At 70.0% G+C, this 19,219-nt stretch overlaps 5 protein-coding genes across 5 annotated transcripts in view; 3 read left to right on the forward strand and 2 right to left on the reverse strand.

Moving 5' to 3' along the window:
* Positions 1–62: 62 nt before the first annotated feature.
* CHLNCDRAFT_53515 (hypothetical protein) lies at positions 63–3,339 on the reverse strand (the record flags this gene model as incomplete). The annotated part of the gene is made up of 7 exons (XM_005845777.1): positions 63–505; positions 778–935; positions 1,140–1,311; positions 1,496–1,621; positions 1,817–1,893; positions 2,110–3,228; positions 3,329–3,339. The coding sequence occupies 7 exons, from the start codon at positions 3,337–3,339 to the stop codon at positions 63–65; spliced, it is 2,106 nt and encodes a 701-aa protein (XP_005845839.1).
* Positions 3,340–3,737: 398 nt separating this feature from the next.
* CHLNCDRAFT_136322 (hypothetical protein) lies at positions 3,738–10,038 on the forward strand (the record flags this gene model as incomplete). The annotated part of the gene is made up of 20 exons (XM_005845669.1): positions 3,738–3,786; positions 3,893–3,948; positions 4,104–4,433; positions 4,586–4,834; positions 5,000–5,190; positions 5,398–5,503; positions 5,776–5,892; positions 6,035–6,100; positions 6,308–6,428; positions 6,669–6,732; positions 6,891–6,965; positions 7,132–7,201; positions 7,407–7,493; positions 7,693–7,773; positions 8,006–8,100; positions 8,340–8,403; positions 8,730–8,903; positions 9,216–9,337; positions 9,737–9,852; positions 10,016–10,038. The coding sequence occupies 20 exons, from the start codon at positions 3,738–3,740 to the stop codon at positions 10,036–10,038; spliced, it is 2,256 nt and encodes a 751-aa protein (XP_005845731.1).
* A 771-nt stretch (positions 10,039–10,809) lies between these two features.
* CHLNCDRAFT_136323 (hypothetical protein) lies at positions 10,810–14,758 on the forward strand (the record flags this gene model as incomplete). The annotated part of the gene is made up of 12 exons (XM_005845670.1): positions 10,810–10,824; positions 10,917–11,009; positions 11,125–11,283; positions 11,439–11,592; positions 11,779–12,169; positions 12,323–12,442; positions 12,588–13,174; positions 13,392–13,684; positions 13,891–13,952; positions 14,120–14,207; positions 14,402–14,530; positions 14,690–14,758. The coding sequence occupies 12 exons, from the start codon at positions 10,810–10,812 to the stop codon at positions 14,756–14,758; spliced, it is 2,160 nt and encodes a 719-aa protein (XP_005845732.1).
* Positions 14,759–15,453: 695 nt separating this feature from the next.
* Positions 15,454–17,370, forward strand: CHLNCDRAFT_136324 (hypothetical protein; the record flags this gene model as incomplete). The annotated part of the gene is made up of 5 exons (XM_005845671.1): positions 15,454–15,880; positions 16,040–16,297; positions 16,474–16,726; positions 16,963–17,053; positions 17,263–17,370. The coding sequence occupies 5 exons, from the start codon at positions 15,454–15,456 to the stop codon at positions 17,368–17,370; spliced, it is 1,137 nt and encodes a 378-aa protein (XP_005845733.1).
* Positions 17,371–17,689: 319 nt separating this feature from the next.
* CHLNCDRAFT_53517 (hypothetical protein) overlaps positions 17,690–19,219 on the reverse strand; it is a gene marked incomplete at both ends in the record, with an annotated part of 7,018 nt that continues 5,488 nt past the window's right edge. Inside the window, 2 exons of the mRNA XM_005845778.1 lie at positions 17,690–17,958; positions 17,998–19,117. Of these exons, the coding sequence (XP_005845840.1) occupies positions 17,690–17,958; positions 17,998–19,117 (1,389 nt within the window). The remainder of the gene's footprint in view (positions 17,959–17,997; positions 19,118–19,219) is intronic.

Here is a 19,219-nt window from a genome sequence, read left to right on the forward strand (position 1 = left end):
AGCATGGGCGGCCTGTGTCCAGCTGTTGCCAGTTGCCGCCTCAGCTGTTGCCAGCCGCCGCCTCACGACAGCCAGAGCGAGTCTGCAAACTGGGTGCGCGCCACCACCCAGTGTGCGGTGGCCAGGGCGTGCCGCTCCCGGGCCTCCTTGGCCGCCCGCCACAGCCGCGGCGGCTGGCCGCGCGGCTGGCCGCGCGGCTGGCCCCGTGGCTGGCTGCCGCCGCCGCCGGGCCGCCCTGCTGGCAGCCCGTCGTGCCAGGCCAGCATCTGCTGGCACCGCTGTCGGTCATACATCAGCTTCACTTCCTGGCCAGGCAGGGCAGCCCACACCCGCAGCTGCAGCGGGTCCACCGCCTCTGCCGCCCCGCTGTCGCCCGCCGCCTGTTGTGCCGCCTGTTGTACCGCCTGTACCGCCCAGGTCAGGTTGACGGCGCCCAAGTCGGCGCGCGAGGCAAACAACACGTGGTTGCGCACACGTGCCCGCTCCACATCTGAGAAAGCGCGCACTGCGGCCGCGGGAAGGGGGGGGTGCGGCGGCAGCGGCAGCGGCAAGTATGCTGGGCGCAGGGTCTGAAGCCAGAGGTGAGGCTGCCCGCAGCGCAAGGGCGGCCGGCTCCGGCCCGCCCAGCTGCGGCAGGTCACGTGAGCCCGCGGCCAGAGCTGCAGCCTGCTGCAGACTGCGGCAGGATGTGCTGTGCTGTGCTGCGCATGCTGCCCCTCTCTAAGAGGGGCATTCGTACACCACCACACTCGCTCACCACCCACCCCGAGGCCCCACCTGAGTCGAAGACCAGGCGCAGGCGGCACCAGGCCTGCTTGAGGCCCTGCCCCTTGCCGCCGTAGAAGTTGACGGCGGCCACGCCACCTGGCGCCAGCAGGCGGCTGAGCTGGCGGTAGAAGGGGGGCACCATCAGCGCGCCCGCCGCGCCGCCGCCGCTGCGGGCAGGGCAGGGGCAGGGGCAGGGGCGGTCGTGAAGCAGGAAGGGGGGTCGTGAAGCAGGAAGGGCAGCGGGGGATGGGGAAGCTGGGCGGAGCTGGGCGGCAGCGATGCTGCCATCCACCTGGTGCTCCCGTGTGGCAGCCGGCAAGAAAGGAAAGGTGGGAAGGCAGGAAAGGTGGAACAGAGGGGAAGGTCGTCACCTGAACACGTCGTGGAGGATGTAGTCGTACCGACCCGCGCCTCCCTCCAGGCGCAGCCGCGGCACCAGCTGCGCAGCATCCCCCACCAGCGCCCGCCCGCCGTGCAGGCCGGGCCGCAGGGCAAAGAAGCTGGCGGCGGCTTGCAGGACCTCGGGGTGAAGCTCCATGGAATCTGCGCCGGTACCGTGTCGCAGGAACGAGGGTAGGTAACGTCCTCAGCAGCAAGTCAGGTGTGGCCGGCAGCAGCGCGCCTGGTGCTTGGCCAGAGCATGCCGGCACGTGAAGCGACACCTCAGCATCGCCTGCAGCAGCCAGCAACGCCAGGAGTGGCAGCAGGCGCGGCAGCAGGCCCCCACCTGCCGCCACGCCCAGCCGCTGCATGCCCTTGACGGCTGTGCCCACGCCCAGGCCGACGTGCAGCGAGCGGGTGCCGTTGGGGCGCAGCAGCACTGCCGCCTGCTGCAGGTAGAAGGCTGTGTAGACTGCAGGGCCAGGGCAGGCGGTGGGGCAGGTGGGGCTGGTAGGTGTGGCTTGCGCGTGCGAGGTGGTGCGGTGTGGTGGGGACCGAAAGCGGCGAGGCAGCGAGGCAGCGAGCGCAGTCGGGAGGGAGGCGAGGAAGCACCCGAGGGTGATTGCCAGCGCTTGAATCGTATCAATGCTGCGCAGGCGAAACTCACTGGTCTGTCCCGCCACGTCAGCGGGCGCCATGTACTCGCCACCCAGCACGCTGTGGTCCATGCGCAGCAGGCGGTACCTGCATTGCAGGCGGTACCGACGTCAGCGCCGGCGGCAGCGGCAGTGCTGGTGCTGGCCAAGGCACGTGCACTGCCTGCCGCCCTGCCTGCTGCCTTTGCCTGCTGCCGGCCAGCAGAGAAGGCACCCTCCCCCCCCCCCCCCCCCGGGTCGCCTGTACTTCTCTTTTTATGTGCCCTCAATCACCGCCAGCTGCCCGCCAGCTGCCGCTTCGCACTGCCACAGCACGCGGTACCGCCCGCCCTCCACCTCCCGGGGCGCCGCGCAGGGGCGGCCCAGCGCCAGCTGCCCCGCGGCTGCCGCCGCCACCGCCGCCATGGCAGCAGCTCCGTGCCGCCAACTGAGCCCCGCCTGCCTGCGGCTGCGCTGGCTGGTGCCAGCGGCGCACCGCCCCTTGTGCTTGTGCTGCCGGGGACCGCCAGCGGCAGCAGCCTGATCCTCAGGAGGGTCTGGAAAGGCGCTGGGCAGGAGGGCCGCAGTCACTGCCGCCGCTGCCACTGCAATGGCAGCGGGCAGCGTGCCCGCGGGCCGAGGCGGCACCAGCCCGGGCGGGAGGCCTCGCACCATCGCCGCGCCCGCTGCGCCCGTCAGCAGCAGCAGCAGCAGCAGCAGGCGGCGCCGGGAGGAGAGGTCGGCCCGGGTGGCGGCGCAGGCACCTGCCCCCGCCGCAAAGGCCAGCGAGGCGAAGAGCGGGCCGCAGGTGGCTGCCGCCAGCGCCATGCATCGCAGAGTCAGCTCGGCATCGCTGATGCGCAGAGTGGAGTCGTCTGCAAGCCCCGGGGCCAGCAGCCAGCTACCAGCGAGGCCTATCAGCGAGCCTCCACGCCAGCGCGCTGCCAGCAGCAGCGCCGCGAGGGCCGCGCCAGCCCAGCCGGCCGCAGCCGCCACGCTGCCGCCGCTCGCACTGCCGCCGCCGGCCTGCCGCGCCGCGACGGTGCGCAGCGCAGCCATCATCTGTTCTGTGGTGTGCCCCGCCACAGCAGCCACGGCGGCGACAGCGAAGAGCGCCAGGCTGCAGAATGAGGCCGCAAGCCACTCTCCCGTCTGTGGGGACAGCAGCCGCACCGCCGCATGGTGGCTGTACACAAGGAGCAGCAAGGCGGCCACCACTGCCGCGCCTTGCAGCCGTGCCCCCGCTGATGCTGATGCTGCCGCCTCTTCCTGCTCCGCATCTGATGCGGCATCCTCCGCGGCCTCTGCTTGTCGGCGCTGCGATGCCTGGGGCTCCTCTGCTGCCGCCGGTGTGGAACCACCGGCAGCCGCGGCGGCGGTGCCCGCGGCAGGGGTGGCGTCCGCGGCTGCGGCTGCGGCTTGCTGCCGCTTGGCAGCATTCTTCCTGCGGCGACAGGCAGTAAACAGCACAGGCGGAGGTTGCGAGGCAGGCTTCTTGGGCTGGCCTTGCAGCCGAAGCGTCGCCTGCAGTCGCCGCCGCTCACCTTTTGGGCATTTATCCTCGGGCCTAGTCACCTGCTGCTGTGATCACACGGACTGATAATGCATGCAGCTGATATACAGCCTAAAATCAGGTCGCAGGGCAGACTGAGCGAGGAGCAGGTGATCGGGTGGGGCCAACTCCAGGCACAAATATCTTTTGGCACCCACGAAACTATCCCGAGAAATGCGTGCACTGTAACGGAATGCGATGGGGTCCTCAGAGGGTGAGTGAAGGGCGGCAGCCCGAAAAGAAAGCCGCCGCACAGCGCCATGCCAAGCGGCTGGGTGATCGGGGACTGTGCAGAAGCACAGCGGACCAGGAAGCGCGGATCGCTCGGAATTCAGGCCCGTGCATGCCTGCACCCTCTCTGACATTCACCTAGAGACCTCGGCAGCAGCAGGCAGCAAGCCATGGCGGGACGCGGCAGGGATGCCGTGTTGCCGGCCTGGATGCGGCAAGGTAGGGGGAGGTGGCGGGCTCTCCTGAACATGTGCGCTGCCAGGCGGCAATCGCCGCTGTCCCGTGCCTCAGTCTTCACAGATTCTGCCCATTTGCGCTGCTGCAGGCGGCGCGGTGGCCGCAGCAGCCCCAGGAGCACCCGCGGCGGTAGCGCCGGCGGCGGTGAGTAGCGGCAGAGCAGGAGGCGGCAGTGTTCCTGTTGGAGGGCCTCGAGAGGAAGCGCGTGTTGGCTTATTCAGTTGCATTGGCAGCATGCCATCCTGCAGAAGCATGCATGCTGAGGCGTGCCACGCACTACCTGCCTGCCTGCCCTGCAGCACCCCGGTGCCGCCGCTCCTGGCTCCCCAGGCGCAGCCGCCGCGGCTGCGGCCGCGCGCCTCGCCGCGTCTCGCGCGGCTGCTGGGCCGCCGGCTCGCGCAGCGGCGGGGCCTCCCGCTGGCAGCCCCTATGGCGGCGGCCCCTCGCCCGGCGCCTTCCCGGGCGGGCCGCGCCCCGGCGGCTTTGCCGGCGGGCCTCCGGCGGCGGCGCCGGGCGTGCCCAAGCCAGACTGGACGGAGCACACGGCGCCCGATGGAAGAAAGTACTATTACAACAACCGCACCAAGCAGAGCAGCTGGGAGAAGCCCGAGGAGCTGAAGACGCCGCAGGTGTGCTGCGCTGTGCTGTGCTGTGCTGTGCTGTGCTGTGCTGCTGCTGCTGCTGCGCTTCCGCCGACGCTGTGGGCCCGGCCGCAGCACGCGCGCTACGGCGGCGGCACCGAGGTAGCCTGCTGATGCCGTCGCTGGTGCCGCGCCTGCAGGAGCGCGCGGCGGCGGCCGGCGGCGGCGCCGCGCCGGCGCCCTCTGCGGCGGCCAGCGCGTGGCGTGAGCACACGGCGCCTGATGGAAGAAAGTACTACCACAACAGACTCACCAAGGAGAGCCGCTGGCAGATGCCCGATGAGATGCGGGCGGCGCTGGGCCTGCCGCCCGCCGCGGCGGCGCCGTCGGCGGCGCCCGCCGCCGCGCCCGCCGCGGCCGCGGCGGCCAAGCCGGGCCCGGCGGCACAGGTGCGCTGCTGCGGCTGGGTGGCAGGGCCTGGATCATTGGCTCTCTGTGCTGTGAGCTTTCCTATGCTGTGCAGCCTTTGGAAGCAAGTGCAGCCTTCCTACCAACACACACACACGCACACGCCTGAGCCCTGCTCACTCACACGCGCTCCTCTCTGCCTGCAGGTTGTCAAGCTGGCAGGCGCGGCGGCGGCCGGCCCCGCGGCTGCGGCCAACTGGGTGCAGACGGGTCCCACGCCACACTACGCAACCACCGCCGAGGCCAAGGACGCGTTCAAGCAGCTGTTGACAGAGGCGGGGATCAGCAGCGGCATGAGCTGGGACGAATCGATGCGCCTGATTGTGCAGGACCGCAGGTGGGGTGGGCAGGGCGATTTTGGGGTGGAGAGGACGGGTGGAAAGAACGGGGAGTGGTTGTTGTGGTGGTGGTGCAGCTGCGAGCTGGGTGCCACTGCCAGATCGGGCCGCCTGCGCTGCCCGGCGCCACGGCTGCGGCTCGCAGCACACGCCGCTCTGCCGCCGCCGTGCCCACTGGGTTGGTGTACTGCCCATCTGTACCGCAGGTATGGCGCCCTCAAGACGCTGGGCGAGAAGAAGACTGCCTACAACGAGTATGTGCAGCAGCGGAAGAAGGAGGAGGCGGAGGAGGCGCGGCAGCGGCGCATGCAGGTGCGCACGCGGGCGGCGGCGCGCGGCGGGCGGTGGACCAAGTGTGCCGGGCAGCTGGGGAGGCTGTGGGGATGGCAGAAGGAGGCTGCAAGCCGGCGGCGTAGCACGGGAGGCGTGGTGCAGTGCCGCAGGAGCGGCAGCAGGCGGGGCTGCTGCCAGCCCCCACTTCGTGCCATCCCTCTGCCTCTCCACCCCGGCTCTCCCTCTCGTGCCCCACCCTGCGCCGCGCACGCCGCCTGCCCCGCCTGCTCCCTCCCTCTGCCCCTCCCCAGGCCAAGGAGGGCTTCTATGCGATGCTGGATGAGTGCAAGGAGCTGGAAGTGACGGCGGGGCACCGCCCCAAGTTCAGCCGCGCCCGCGACCTGCTGGAACTGGATGCGCGCTGGCAGGTGGGAGCTGGGTGGAAGCTGGGTGGAAGCCGGGTGGGAGCGGCGCAGCCCGCGGCGCGAGTGTTGCCACGTGCTGCCGCCGCTCCGCGCCACCCGCCGCGGCGCCGGGCTCAGCACCTGCACGCCTGGCCTGCCCCTGCAGGCTGTGGATGCCGGCAAGGAGCGGGAGGAGCTGTTTGAGGATTGGGTGGACGAGAAGGAGAAGCAGGTGGGGCGCGTGGTTTGGCGGCTGCGGGCTGGACCCTGCGCACGCCGTGCCGCTGCGTATCGCTCCGCTGCCTGCCGCCCAGCCAGGCCGGGTGCGCGCCGCAAGGGAGGCTGCCGGCCAGGCCGCGCCATCTCCCTGCGTGGCTCACATGCCTGGGGTGCCTCACATGCCTGGGTGCGCTGGCTTGCCCTGGGTGCGCGAGCGCAGGAGAAGGAGGCGCGGCGGGCGGAGACGAAGCGGCGGCGGGGCGCCTTCCGGGAGCTTTTGGAGCGATCCAAGCACGTCAGGCACGACACCGCCTGGCGCAAGGCGCAGGACCGGCTGGCGGGTGAGGCCGCGGTGCCGTGGGGCAGGGCAGCTTCCTGGCCGGCTTCCGCCAGGCAGCAGGCACTGGGCCTGGGCTGCACCCAGTGTCTGCACGGCACTGCGCTGCACTGCTGCCATGCACCGACAGGCGGGCGGGCGGGGAGGTCGTCTGCGCCTACTCCTCCGCTGTTGCGTTGCTGGTGGGGCAGCTATGCTGCCGGTTTGGCGCTGCTTGATTGTGGTTCTGCCGGTGATACCGTAGGCGAGCCCGAGTTTGAGGCGCTGGACAAGCTGGACCGGCTGGAGGTGTTTGAGGAGTACATCAGGTACCGTAGGCGGTACCGCCATACACGCTCCGCTGCCCCTGTCGTTAGGCTGCTCATCTGTATTGGCGGTTGCAAGCAGGGGCGGCATTGCATGGTGCCCGGGCTCAGGGGCTTTGCTGAGTAGGAGCGCGGCCCTTCCCGCCGCCTGCCTGCCGCAGGGAGCTGGAGCGGGTGCACCGCGAGGAGCGGGAGAAGGAGAAGGAGGAGCGGCGGCGGCAGGAGCGGCTGGCCAGGTGCGGGGCGCGGGCGCGGGCAGCTGCTGCTGTGCAGGCCTGGGGGCTCCTGTGATACGACTGCTGCTGGGAGCGGCGGGTATACGCTTTGTTTTTGTAGATATTCAGTTGCCAAGCTTTCCTCCAAGGCTGCTCTGCACGCTGTGCATGCCACGACTCCCCGCAGGGACGCCTTCCGCGCCCTGCTGGCCAAGCACCGCGAGGAGGGTATCATCAACGCCCTGACGCGCTGGAAGGTGCAGGGCGGGCGGCAGTGGCTGCTTGCCAGCAGGGAAAAGACGGGCAGCCCCACAGTGTGACGAACACTGGCAGCAGCATCAGCCCGCCACGCAAGCCTGCCACACCGCCAGATCAGCCACACCACCAGCTCAGCCACGCTGCCAGCTCAGCCACGCCCGCCACCGCAACCGCCGAGGCCGCCCCACTGGTGCCGCTCTGCAGGAGTATGTTCCCATTGTGAGTGAGGAGGAGAGCTATAAGGCCGTTGAGCGCAACGCCTCTGGCTCCCGCCCCAAGGAGCTCTTCCTGGTGAGGGGCGCCTCTCGCCAGCCGGGGAGGGCCCCTCGACGGCAGCCTGCGGTGCCTCGCATGGCAGCGACCACCACCGAACGCGTGCTGGCCGGGCTGTGCCCTCCATGCTGGTGCTCCCTGCTGGCCTGCTGGCTGACCCATGCCCCTCCTTTTCTGCGCTTCCCTTCTTTCTTTTCCTCTGTTCTTTCTTCCGCAGGATGTGCTGGAGGAGATGGAGGCGGAGTATGGCAAGCAGCGGGAGGCGGTCAAGGCGGCGGCCAAGGAGCTGGGCCTGGAGGTGGGGCCGCTTGCTACTACTGCTGCCACCACCACTGGCAGTGACGTGCTAGCAGCAGCTGTTTGGTGCCGCTGATGCGCCGTCCCAGCGTTGTGACAAGAAAAGGGGTTGCTTGCTGGGGCAGGCGTGCGGCAGGGGAGCATCCATCGGGCTCCATGCCATATGGCTATGGCTAGGCTATGGCTAGGGTATGCCTCGCACCCAGCCTCTGCCTCCGTGCCCGCCCCCGCAGGTGGGCGCCGACAGCCAGCTGGAGGCTTTCCGCGAGGCGCTGGCGCCGCAGCGGGGCGAGGGAGGCACGCTGGCGGGCGTGACCGACGCCACCATGTGAGCTGGGGACTGGCGGGCCGGCGGCCGGCAGGGTGGCTTTGCGGCGCCGGCATGGGGCCTGTGTTTTGCTGGGTGTTGTGCCCGGTAGCGGCTGCTCCTTCCCTCTGATTGTCAAGGGTCTCTCCGGCTCCTGGCTCCTGGCTCCTGGTTCCTGCGCTTGGAAACACTGGCCGCCTGCCACGTGCCCACGCCTGATGCGCTGCACGCGCTGCCGGTACCGCCCACCCGTACCGCAGCAAGCTGTACCATGATGAGCTGGTGGGGCGGGCCAAGGAGGAGGCCTACAAGGCGGAGAAGAAGGTGGGCGGGCACTGCCGCTGTTGTTGGGTGTTTCTTCAGATTGGTTTAGGGTTGCGGAGGGCTGGCTGGTGGGGGTGCGTTTGTGGTGTGGCGATGGTGATGTGTGGGGTGTGCGGGAGGTCCGCTGCACATGCTGGCTGCGCAGGCTTTTGGCTAACAAGACGGCCGGGCTGCCCGACAAGACGGCTGATCGGGCCAGGAGCGCGGCATAGCCCACACGCTCTTTGCCTCGCCCGCGCTGCCTGCGTGCCCACCCACCTGTACCCACCCCTGCATCTGGCCATGCTGAGTCCGCGTCCTGCCCCCCTGCGCCTGTCCACCTGCAGCTGCGCCGCGCCAGGGAGGACTTTGCTTACATGCTGAAGCACATGCGGGGCATCAAGCACGACACGACCTGGGAGGCGGCGGCGGAGCTGTGCGGCGGCGAGCCCGAGTGGCGGGCACTGGAGGGCGAGGAGGAGCGGCGGGCGGCGTTTGAGGAGCACGTGGAGAAGCTCAAGGTGGGTTTCCAGCGCAGCTTAAGGCGGGAGTGATGGTCCGTCTGTCTGTGCATGTCCAGCAGAGGCGGGGGCGATCGTGCGGCTGTGCGGCGGCCAGATACATGTATGGAGTTTAGGAAGGGGCTCAACGGTTGCCCAGGGAAGGGACAAGGTTTGGCGAGAAGGGGCTGCTGTCTCGTCCTGAAGGGCAAGGGAGGCAGCAGTGCGTAGCTGCCAGGGTGGAACCAGCACCCTTCAGCCCTCCATGACTGGCGCCACGCCCAGCCAGTGTCTGCCCGTCTCAGCTGACCCCTGCCCCGTCTGCCTCCGCAGGCCAAGGAGGCGGAGCGTGCCGAGCGCAAGCGCGGGCGAGAGGACGGCGGCACGAGCGGCGGCGAGGAGGAGGGGGATCGGCGGGACAAGAAGAAGAAGCACAAGAAGGAGAAGAAGAGCAGGTGGGGCTGAGGGACGGTGGTCCTGGTAACAGGGCGCTGGCCAGGGGTTAGCAAGGGTGTGGCCAGGAGAGGCTGCAGCAGCTGCATGGCACGGCCTGGGCCTGCCACCTGTCTTGGCCCCTTGTGTGTATTGTAAGCACCACCCCATGCACGATGGGGCTGCGGATCCCTCCCAGCGGCCGCCGCTCGTTTCCAACGTGGGCACAGCAAGCGGGCGCCGAAGACCCAGCCGCCCGCCCCGCTGCGCTGATGGCAGCGCATGGGCGGCTGGGATGCATAGCCCCGCCACATCCCCTCATCTCCTCCTCTCCCTCCATCCTCCCTTTTGCTCTTCAAGCCCAAAACCCTCAGCCTCGCGCTCGCCTCAATACCTCCATCCTGCCCCGCAACTGCTCGCAGGCACGACGACCGCTCCGACGACGATGAGCGGCGCAGCAAGAAGCACAAGGACCGCAAGCACAAGGACCGTTCCCGCAGCCGCTCCCGCAGCCGCACCCGCTCCGAACGGGCAAAGGGTGAGCACCCTGGTTTGGCCACGACTGGCCGGCCGGCCCGGCTGGCCGCTTTACCAGGACCGCCAGCTTCAGCTTGAGCCAGCTGCCGGCGTGGCTGCTCAGCTGCTGACCCTAGTCCTGACCGCCTGCCTGGATTTCGCTTGCCATGTGCCTGCGCCTGCAGAGCCCGAGGAGGGTGAGATTTGAGGTGTGCCGCATCGCAGCGCGGCCAGGAGGCCGGCGGAGAAGCCTGCTGATGACTGCCGGGGAGGCGAGGCCGAGGCAGGCCCCAGGCCAAGACCGTTGCCAGACGACATCGCTGCCGCATCGCGCCGCCAACCCTCGACAGCAGGTTGCTTCCTGGGCCGGCTCGTGTGACCCCAGCAGCCAGCCAGCCAGCCTGCCCACCCGCCCGCCCTCTGGGCAAGCGGCTCCCGCTGCTGGGCCCCACCCCTTGCTGCCCTCGCTTGCTTCCTGCACCCGCGGGACTGCTGGGCTGGGGTCACGGGGAGGAACGGTTGGGTGCGGCAGCAACTCAAACCGCTAGAAGGGTGTCTTATGCTAGACTTCGAGCTGAAGCAGGCAACCTGCATTGTTTTCTGCCTGCGTGACCCTGCCCTTGCACGTGCACACTGAGGGCAACACACAGGCTGGCTGGCACCGGCAAAAAGGCAGCAGGCACAGGTGCCGAGAGCTGCAACTGGGGAGTTGCAGCAAGATTTGTGGGGCGCTCCTCTGGCTCCCTGCACGGCTGATGGGTGGGCCCAAAGCCCTGCTCCCGCGCTGTGTCGGCAGCGGTGCGGCGGCGGCGGCGGCCCGATGGGCTGGAAAGTCGGGCTGGCCTCCTCGCCTTCCTTGCACTTGCCCGGCTCGGGGCTCCGCCAAACCTTATATATATATACAAGTCCGCGGGTCACTGCACTGCGCTGCGGAGCGCTGCCGTGCTTACTCCTCTTTCGTGCACGATCGATCGCCCAAATGGCGCAGCTGCAGGTGGCCCGAACACCTGCATCCAGCTGCTGGATTGCAATTTTGCACAGAGCGAGCTTACCCGCCTGCTGCTGCCTCTGTTGACCGTGATGCAGGGCCTCGAGGAGGAGCAGTGCGAGCTGGTGGTCCTGGGCGCGGGCCTTGCGGGCCTGCATGTGGTGTCGAGGCTGCCGGAAAAGCTGCTCGAGGTGATGCCTGCCTTTGAGCACGGTCGCTGGTCGTTCAACGGTGCCGCCCGACGCCGCTGCCTCGCCCTGCCGCACAACCTTTCCTAAGTCCACACTTTGTTCGCGGCTCCTACAGAGAACCGTGGTGGTGGACAGCACCGGAATCTGGCTGGCGCGCTGGTCGGCACGGCATGAGCGGCTGGGCTCTCCTCTGCTCCGCACGCCCGTCACGCAGCACCCGCATGCCAGCCCGCTGGCCCTGCAGGCCTATGCAGTCAAGCACGGGCGCCAGCAGGTGCGGCCGGCGGCGCTGGCATGTGCAGCAGAAGCAGAGCCAGCGCAACTGTGCCATGGCTCATTCTTGGCGAGTCATCAGGGGGGCAGGCGATGGCTGTCATCCACCACAGCCTCCCACTGTGACAGTGCGCTACTGCTGCGCCCTGTGCGCAGGAGCTGGTGCCTGTTGTCAAAGGCTTTGCGCCGGTGCCCTCCCTGCCACTCTTCCTCGACTTCTGCCACGCCAAAGTGATTGGCCGGCTGCCGCCGGCGCTGCGCACGCCGCGGCGGGACACCGTGCTTCGCATCGAGGCGGTGGAGGGGGCAGGTGGGCCGCTGCTGCCTGCCCCGCTCGCTGCTGCCTGCCGGCACGCTCGTCCTTGCCGCTGCAGCCGCAGAACCTGCTGCATCTGTTGCTGCTGCCAACTGCTCCTTGAGATCAGTGCTCTGCATGATCTCCCGCTCTCTCCCCTCCCACACTGCCCCATGGACTCCCTCTTCCCGGCGCCTGCAGGCTGCCGGGTGCACCTGGCAAGCGGCCGGCTGCTGGCGGCCCGCGCCGTCGTCTACACGCCAGCCAACCGCCGCGCCGTCGTGCCAGCCTGGGCGCGCCAGCTGGCGGAGCCTCCCCAGCCGTGCACGCCTCCAGCCGACCCATGCGTGCCTGCAGAGCCAGACGTGGAGGGCGCCTGTGGCGCCTCTGGCCGTGCGGAGGCAAAGCAGGGTGTGGGTGTGGAGCAGCAGGCGCGGCTGCCAGCTGGCATCGCCACGTCAGACGCCGTGCAGCTGCGCGACGCTGAGCTGGAGGGGCGCCGCGTGGTGGTGGTGGGCGGCGGCATGGCTGCGGGGCTGCTGGCCGCCGGGGCGGCGGAGCGGGGCGCCGACGTGGCACTCGTGTGCCGCAGGTGCGGCTCAGCCTGGCCTGGCAGGACCTGCACCTGTCGTTTTGCGGGCTATGTTACTGTGCCCTGTGCCCTGTGCTGCATTGCACTGGCCTGATCCCAGACCGCCCTGCACTGCCGGAACCTTGCCCCGCTCTCCTCCATCCGTCCCCGCAGGCCCCTCAAGCCGCAGCCGTTTGACACGGAGGTGGGGTGGTGGGGCGCCAAGGAGCTGAACGGGTACCGCCAGGTGGAAAGCGCGGCGCAGCGCATCCGCGCCTGCCAACGCGCCCGCAGGTCGGTTGCAGGCGTAGCCCGGAGGAGCCGCTCCTCCTCGTGGGCGGCCCACGAGGTGGCCGTCTGTGGCGCGTGTGCTTGGCCTGCCTGCCTGCCCCTGAGGCCTGACAGGTTGTGGCCGCGCCTGCTGCCTGCTGTGCCGCAGGCAGGGCTCCGTGCACCTGCCGCTGTGGCGGCGCCTGACGCAGCAGGCGGCGGCCGGCAGGCTGACGGTGCTGGAGGGCTGGGAGGTGGCGGCGGCAGAACCAGCGCAGGAGCGTCCCGAGGAGCAGCAGCAGGCGCAGCGGGAGGCGCCAGAGGCGTTTGCCGGCGCCAGCTGGCTGCTCACCCTCAAGCCCTATGCGCCAGCCCAGCAGCCGCAGCGGCCGACCGCTGGGCCCTCCCTCTTCCAGCAGGCCGTGGCCGCCACGGTCGCGGCGGCGGCGGCGGCGGCGGCGGCGGCGGCAGCAGAAGGGGCCGCGGCCGGCGCCGCGGCCGCGCAGCCGCCGCTTGCCGCGCAGCGGCCTGCCGAGGGGGCGCGGGAGCGGCACCTGAGCGCCCAGCTCGTGTGGCTGGCATGCGGCAGCGCCTACAACGCCGCCGCCGACCCGGTCCTGAGTCAGCTGGCCCAGCAGCGCCCCACCGCCATCACAGGCGGCTATGCCTGGCTGGACGATGAGCACCTGTGCTGGCCGGGGGCGGGGGTTTACCTGGCGGGGAGGGGCAGCCTGCTGACCGTGGGGCCCTCTGCAGGTGGGCTGCCGGCACCGGGGGAACCCGCCTGCCGTGCCTGCCTGCCTGCCTGCCTGCGGGTGCACCGGTGCGGCTGACAGGCTGCTGTTGGTGCATGCATGAATGGAGCTTCCAGTGCATGGATAGCCACCCGCTTGGCGGTGCCGGCAGGCAGGCAAAGGCTGCCGCTCAACCTCCGATGCTCGCCGCTGCTGTTCTCTGGCCCTCTGCCCCACAGGCGACCTGCCCGGGATGCGCATGGCGGCAGACAGAATCGCTGCCTCGCTGCAGCAGCTCAACTTTGCGGACGCGCCCGTCTGGGAGGCTGCCCAGCAGCGCCTGCTGGAGCGGCTGCTCGGCAGCCGCGCCGCCACCAAGGCTCCCAGCAGCGACGCCGCCAGCGTTGGCCAGGCGGGCATGTGCACCCGGCTGGCGGCCGCAGTGGCAGCGGCGGCGGCTGGCGTTGGTGGCGTTGCTGGTGCGCCTGCTCTGGAAGAGGAGGGGCTGCCATATGAAGACCCCCAGCCCAAGGTGAACAAGGCCTCTGCGCCCTGCCGCTGCCATGCTCTGGTCTGCTCAGCGTGACGCCGCCTCTCCTGCCCTGCCGTTGGCTCGCGGCTTGCCGTCCTCTGCTGCTAGTGGCTGGTGCCGCAGCGGGGTGCCGCCCTTTCGGCCGCCCCTCGATGCCCACCCGTGCACAGCCATGCCTGCCTGCCCGCTGGCATCCCCCTGTCCAGGCCTTTGTTGCAAAGCCAGATAACATCATCGATGTGTCTGACCTGCCCCCAGACCTCCCGAGGTGCACCCCGCTTGCCTGCCCTGACGGCTGCTCGCCTTCTTGACTGCCGCCATGCCGCCTGCCCGAGGCTCTGCCTGTCTGTAACCCTGACGGGACCTGGCTCCTGCCCCCGCCTCAGTCATGACCCACACATGTGTTGTACTGCTTGCTTGTACTGTGCTGTACAGGCGGGAGTTGCAGCAATACAAGTTCATTGACGACGATTTTGAGCTGTGCGTCGTGTGCCAGCTGGAGGAGGCGGTACCGCTGGAGCAGGTGGGCCTGCCTGTCCCGCCCGGCTTCCGCCCAGCTTCCGCCTGGCCCTCCACTGCCACTGTCTGCGGTGGCGGCAGCGGGGATCAGCCACACCGCTGCTGCTGTGCGAGCAGGCGAGCAGAGCTGAGCAGCCCTGAGCAGCCGGCAGCGCAGCGCGGGTGTGCCCTCTCTAACCTCCGCCGCCGCCGTCGCAGGTGCGGGTGCTGTTTGGCGAGCGCCACCTGGAGATGTGGGCGGTGGGGGCGGGCGCCGCCTACCACCTGCACCTGCCCCGGCTCTACGGCCGCCTCATCCCCCAAAAGTGCCGTGCCAAAGTGAACCAGGTGGGGCCGCTGTCCGTCTTGCCTGCCTGGTGGAGCGCGTGCGTGCGATGCTGCCGGGAGTCTGCTGCGTGGGCGTGTCGCATGTAGCCACCTGTTGCGCTGGTTGCAAAGCGAAGGCCCCACCGACAGTTACCTGCTGCGCTGGTCCTGGCGGCGCAGAAGGCACGCAAGGTGTACCTGCTGCTGCGCAAGGACAGCGACGCCGAGTGGTGCTTCCTCAAGGGCTGACCGGCAGCCAGCTGGCGGGGCGGGGCGGAGGCAGCCACGGGCCGCCTGCAGCTGCCGAGCGAGCGGTGGTTCTGTCGACGTCGCGGTGCGAGCTGCGGGCAGGCTGGCGCGGCGGCGCTGGCGGGTCGGCTACGTGCCGGCTGCTGTGGGCGGCAGTCAGCCAGGCGTAGGATCCGCCTAGTATGCAACTAGGACGTCCCAAGTGTGCTGCAGTGTGTAGTGACCCATGCAAGTGCCTGCTGTCAAATCGAAAACCCCTCCGTCCTGCTGCCCTCACTGCCGCCAGCCACACTCCTTCCAAGCTTGTCCTGAAACGTTCTTCTTCATTCCACATTTTGCATCGCTTATTGTCATTAAACCGACAATGACTGGTTCTGGCATTGGTTGTACGGCCCAGCAGGATGTAAGGCGCATGCCGTCACCCGCCTCTGCAGCTGTGCCTGCCAGCTGCCGCCGCCGCCGCCCGCTCATGCGCATGCCGGCCGCTCCCGTCCTCACCCTGACGCTCCCGACCTCACCACCTTTATCCTGGCCCCATGGACGCGTAAGTATTGGTTTGGTTCAAACGTTCAAAACGTGTGGGTACGTCGGCGTACTTAGCATGCCACGTGCCGGCACCAAACGATGTCAATCCCCTGCCTGCCTGCCTTCCACCCATGAGCGTGTAGAGCAAGCTGATCGGAGGGGCGCCCAACATGAGGAGTGCCTCGGACCCTCCCGGCCGGCGCACACGGCTGCTGCTGTTGCTGGTGCCGCTGTCGCTGCTGGTTTACCACCTGGCTCGCCGGGCGGGAGGCCAGCCTGCGCTCACTAGCTCCGCCGCCAACGGCGGCGGCGGTGGGAGCTGCCAAGGCGCCACAGCGGCGGCGGCGCCTGGCATCGACTTTGCTTACGACCCTGTGGCACATGATGCCCGGCAGAAGGAAAAGCATGCTAGTGCAGCCGTCGCCCCGCTGCGGCGGCCGGGCTTCAAGCCTGCCGCCAATTCCAACCAGGCTTTGTACGACAGGATGTGGACTGCGAGCAACCACAGCTACGCCCAGAACAGCTGCTGGGGCTGCCGCTTTGTGGCGGACGTCGTGGCAAAGGTTGAGTTCGACTCGGTGCTGGATGCAGGCACAGGTGGGAAGCCGAAGTGGGTAGGCCGGGAACCCCGACCTTTGCCCCACCGTTGCTGCGTCGGCCCTCCGCTTGGGTGGCCCTTTTTGTCTACCCCTTGCCTGCCGCCCTGCCCGCGGCCGCCTGACACACCCAGAACCACCCCTCCCCCTGCCACGGCAGGCAACAGCCAGGTCGTGCGCGCGATGCGGCGGCGCGGCAAGGCCGCCTGGGGCATAGAGCTGAGCCAGGCGGTGCTGGAGCGGGATGCCGGGGACCTGCTGGAGGCGGGGCTGGTGGAGCAGTGCAGCCTCACCAACCTGCCGTACCAAGGCAAGAAGAAGAGCCCGGCTGCCAGGCTGGGAAGGATCCTCCGGAGCGGGATGCTGGGAGATGGCAGGGCACAGACCCAGTGCACACCCCTGGATGGCGGTGGTGGCGGTGACGGGCCGCTGGAGTAGCTTAAGCCGCCTGCCGCTAGCCTCCGCCCCGCTGCCGCCGGGCGGCCGGCCCCGCGACGGGATGCGCCCCTGCATGCCTGCAGACAAGGCCAGGTAAGCTACCCGCCGCCGCCACCCACCGCCCCGCTGCCGCCGGGATGCGCCCCTGCGCTGCAGACAAGCAGTTCGATCTGGTGTTTAGCGGCGACGTTCTGGAGCACATACTCCCCGGCCAGGCGGACGAGGTGGCGGCGGAGCTAGTCAGGGTGGCCAGGCGCCACATCGTCATGAGCATCAGCCTGAAATCGCACGAGAATGAGGCGCTGCACCCCACGCTGCGGCCGCGGACCTGGTGGGAGGCGCTGTTCGCGCGGCACGGCGCCGCGCCCAACCGCGCGCTGGTGTGGGCGCTGCAGGGCAAGGAGACCGGGTGGGGTGCCTGCCCGCCTTCCCTGCGGCCTGCCTGCCTACCTGCCTGCCTGCCTGCTCGGCTGGCTGCCCACCGGCAGCTGTCGCACCAGGCAGCGGCTGGGTGCTCGCGCGTGCTTGCACGGCGTTCGCGGGTGGCGGCACAGGGCGCGGGCTGGCGGCCGACTGGTGGCCTGCGGGAGCGAGCAGGCCGCTTCAAGTTGGCCCCCACCCATACGGCCGCACGCATGCCTGCAGGTTCAAGAGGGAGGAGGGCGAGCTCAGCGACTGCAGGCAGGAAGGGGATGCCGGGGATGGCGGCGCGTATGAGGTCTGCGTGGTGATGCAGGTGAGAGCGGCCTGGGAGGCGCCTGGGGGCAGCTGCAGAGCTTGTTCAGCCTCTGGCAGCGCACCCTGAGCTCATTCCTGTCCAGCCTGGCGCCCCTGCCCTCGGCCTGCCTGCCGCCGTCTGTCGCCGGCTGGCCTGCCCTGGAGCTCAACCGCAGCCTGGCTGAGCCCACCCGCCTGCCTCGCCCGCCTGCCCCACCCCACCCGCAGCCGTGGCTGGTGGGGACGCCCGGCCAGGAGCTGCGGGAGCGAGGCCGCTGCATGACCCCCGCCACGGGAGAGCTGGAGCCTTGGATGTTTGCCTTTACTGTTTCGTGAGGCAGGCCAGGCCAGGGCCGGGCAGGCTGGCTGGCAGCAGGCGCCGGCTCAGAAGGCTGCACAGCGTGCAGGCAGCAGCCGACCAGCCCTGCTTGCTTGCACCCAGCTGGTCTCGCGCAGTTGGCCCGATTCTTGATTCTGTTGCGCATTACACGCATAAACAATAAACATGCTTGCTTGCATCGCATCACGGCAGCAGACTAAGAAAAATAATCAGCAACCACAAGGCGCGGCATGCTGAGGTGTCGGGAAGAATGGATGGAAAGTGGGCCACGGGCGGGTGCATGCGTCAACATATAGATATATATCAGTCGGCCGGTCACTGAGGTGCCACGCAGGTGCCCGCGGCGGCCTGCTCCGCCGTGCACGTCTGGGGGTGCTGCCCCTCCCCAGCCTGCTCCATGCCGCCCGCCTTGCGGCCCATAGACGAGTGGTGCCGCTCAGCGTGGGCTGGCTGGGGCTGCGCCGCCGCCGCCGCCTGCTCTCCCGCGGGCCTGGGCAGCCCGGCGTCGCCGGTGGGCGGCGGCACAGCTGCCGGGCGGGTGCTGTCGCCGCTCTGATGGGGAGGAGGCTGCTGCTGGTGCTCTCCTGCAGGCTTGGGCAGGGCGGGCTCGGCCGCAGGCTCACCGGCTGGCGCGGGGGAACCAGAGTGCGGGGCAGGTGCCTGCTGGTGTGCCTGGTGTGCCTGGTGTGCCTGCTGAGGTGCAGGCACCCGATCGGGAGCCGGCTTTGGGAGCTCGGGAGCACCACTGGGGGGCACAGCTGCCTGCTGCGGGACAGGCTGCTGCTGCTGCCGCTGGGTGGCGTGCGGGGTGGGCGCTTGCGGGGTGGGCGCGTGCGGGGTGGGCGCGCCAGCAGGCTGCACCCCCGGGGGCCCAGGTGCCCCCTCCTGCTGTTGCGCAGCCGGCTGTGGCGGCGGCGCGTGGTGCGAGGGCGCGTGCTGTGCCTGCTGTGGCGCCGGCGCCTGCAGCGCTGGATCGGCCTGAGGGAGCGGCAGGCCGCCGGGGCTGGCCTGCACCTCGGCTGCGTGCTGCTGCTGCGGCGGCTGGGCCTGCTGAGCCTGCTGCGGTGGCTGTTTCTGCTGTGCCTGCTGCGATGCGTGGGCAGGCTGGGGCACCGGCGCTGGGGCTGGGCCCGGGGCTGGCTGGCCCGCAGCCTGCTCCTGCGCCGCCTGCTTTTGTGGCTCCGCCTGTGCGGGATGAGGCGGCTGGGTGGGTGGCGCCTGCAGGTCCGGCGCCGGCAGCACGCCAGCGGAGGCGGGTACAACTGGGTCGGCAGCGCCGTGCGCTGCTTCAGAGGCCTGCTGCTGCTGCTGCTGCTGCTGCTCGGCCGCCGCCTGCCGTATGCGAGCCGCCTCCGCCGCCACCAGCTGCTGCCTGGCGGCCGCCGCCTCCGCCAGCCGCTGCTGCTTCTGGCGCAGCGCCTGCAGCCGCTGCTGCTGCTCCTCCAGCACGCGGTGCCGCTCCTGCTCGTGGTGCCGCCGCCGCTGCTCCTCCTCCTGCTCCTGCTGCTGCTGCTGCTCCTCCAGTTGCTGCTGAGGCGTGTCGCCCTGAGGGGGCGCCTCAGGCGCGGGGGTGGCGGCTGGCACTGCGGGCTGCTCGGGAGGCATGCTGCCGGCCTGCTGCTGCTCATGTTGGTCTCTTGGCACCGCCGCGCCGGCCATCTCCTGCTGTTGCTGCGCCGCCGCTGCCCCTGCGGCATGCTGCCCCGCCGCGGCGGCGGCCACGGCTTCCGCGGCGGCGGCGGCCTGCAGCAGGAGGTGGTGGCGGCGGCGGTGCTGCGAGAGGAGCATGAGGAGCAGCAGGCGGGCGGCATGCTTCCTGAGGAGCAGGCAGTGGTGGCCGCCGCT

Source organism: Chlorella variabilis, assembly GCF_000147415.1.
Source record: "Chlorella variabilis unplaced genomic scaffold CHLNCscaffold_16, whole genome shotgun sequence".
Lineage (NCBI taxonomy): Eukaryota > Viridiplantae > Chlorophyta > Trebouxiophyceae > Chlorellales > Chlorellaceae > Chlorella > Chlorella variabilis.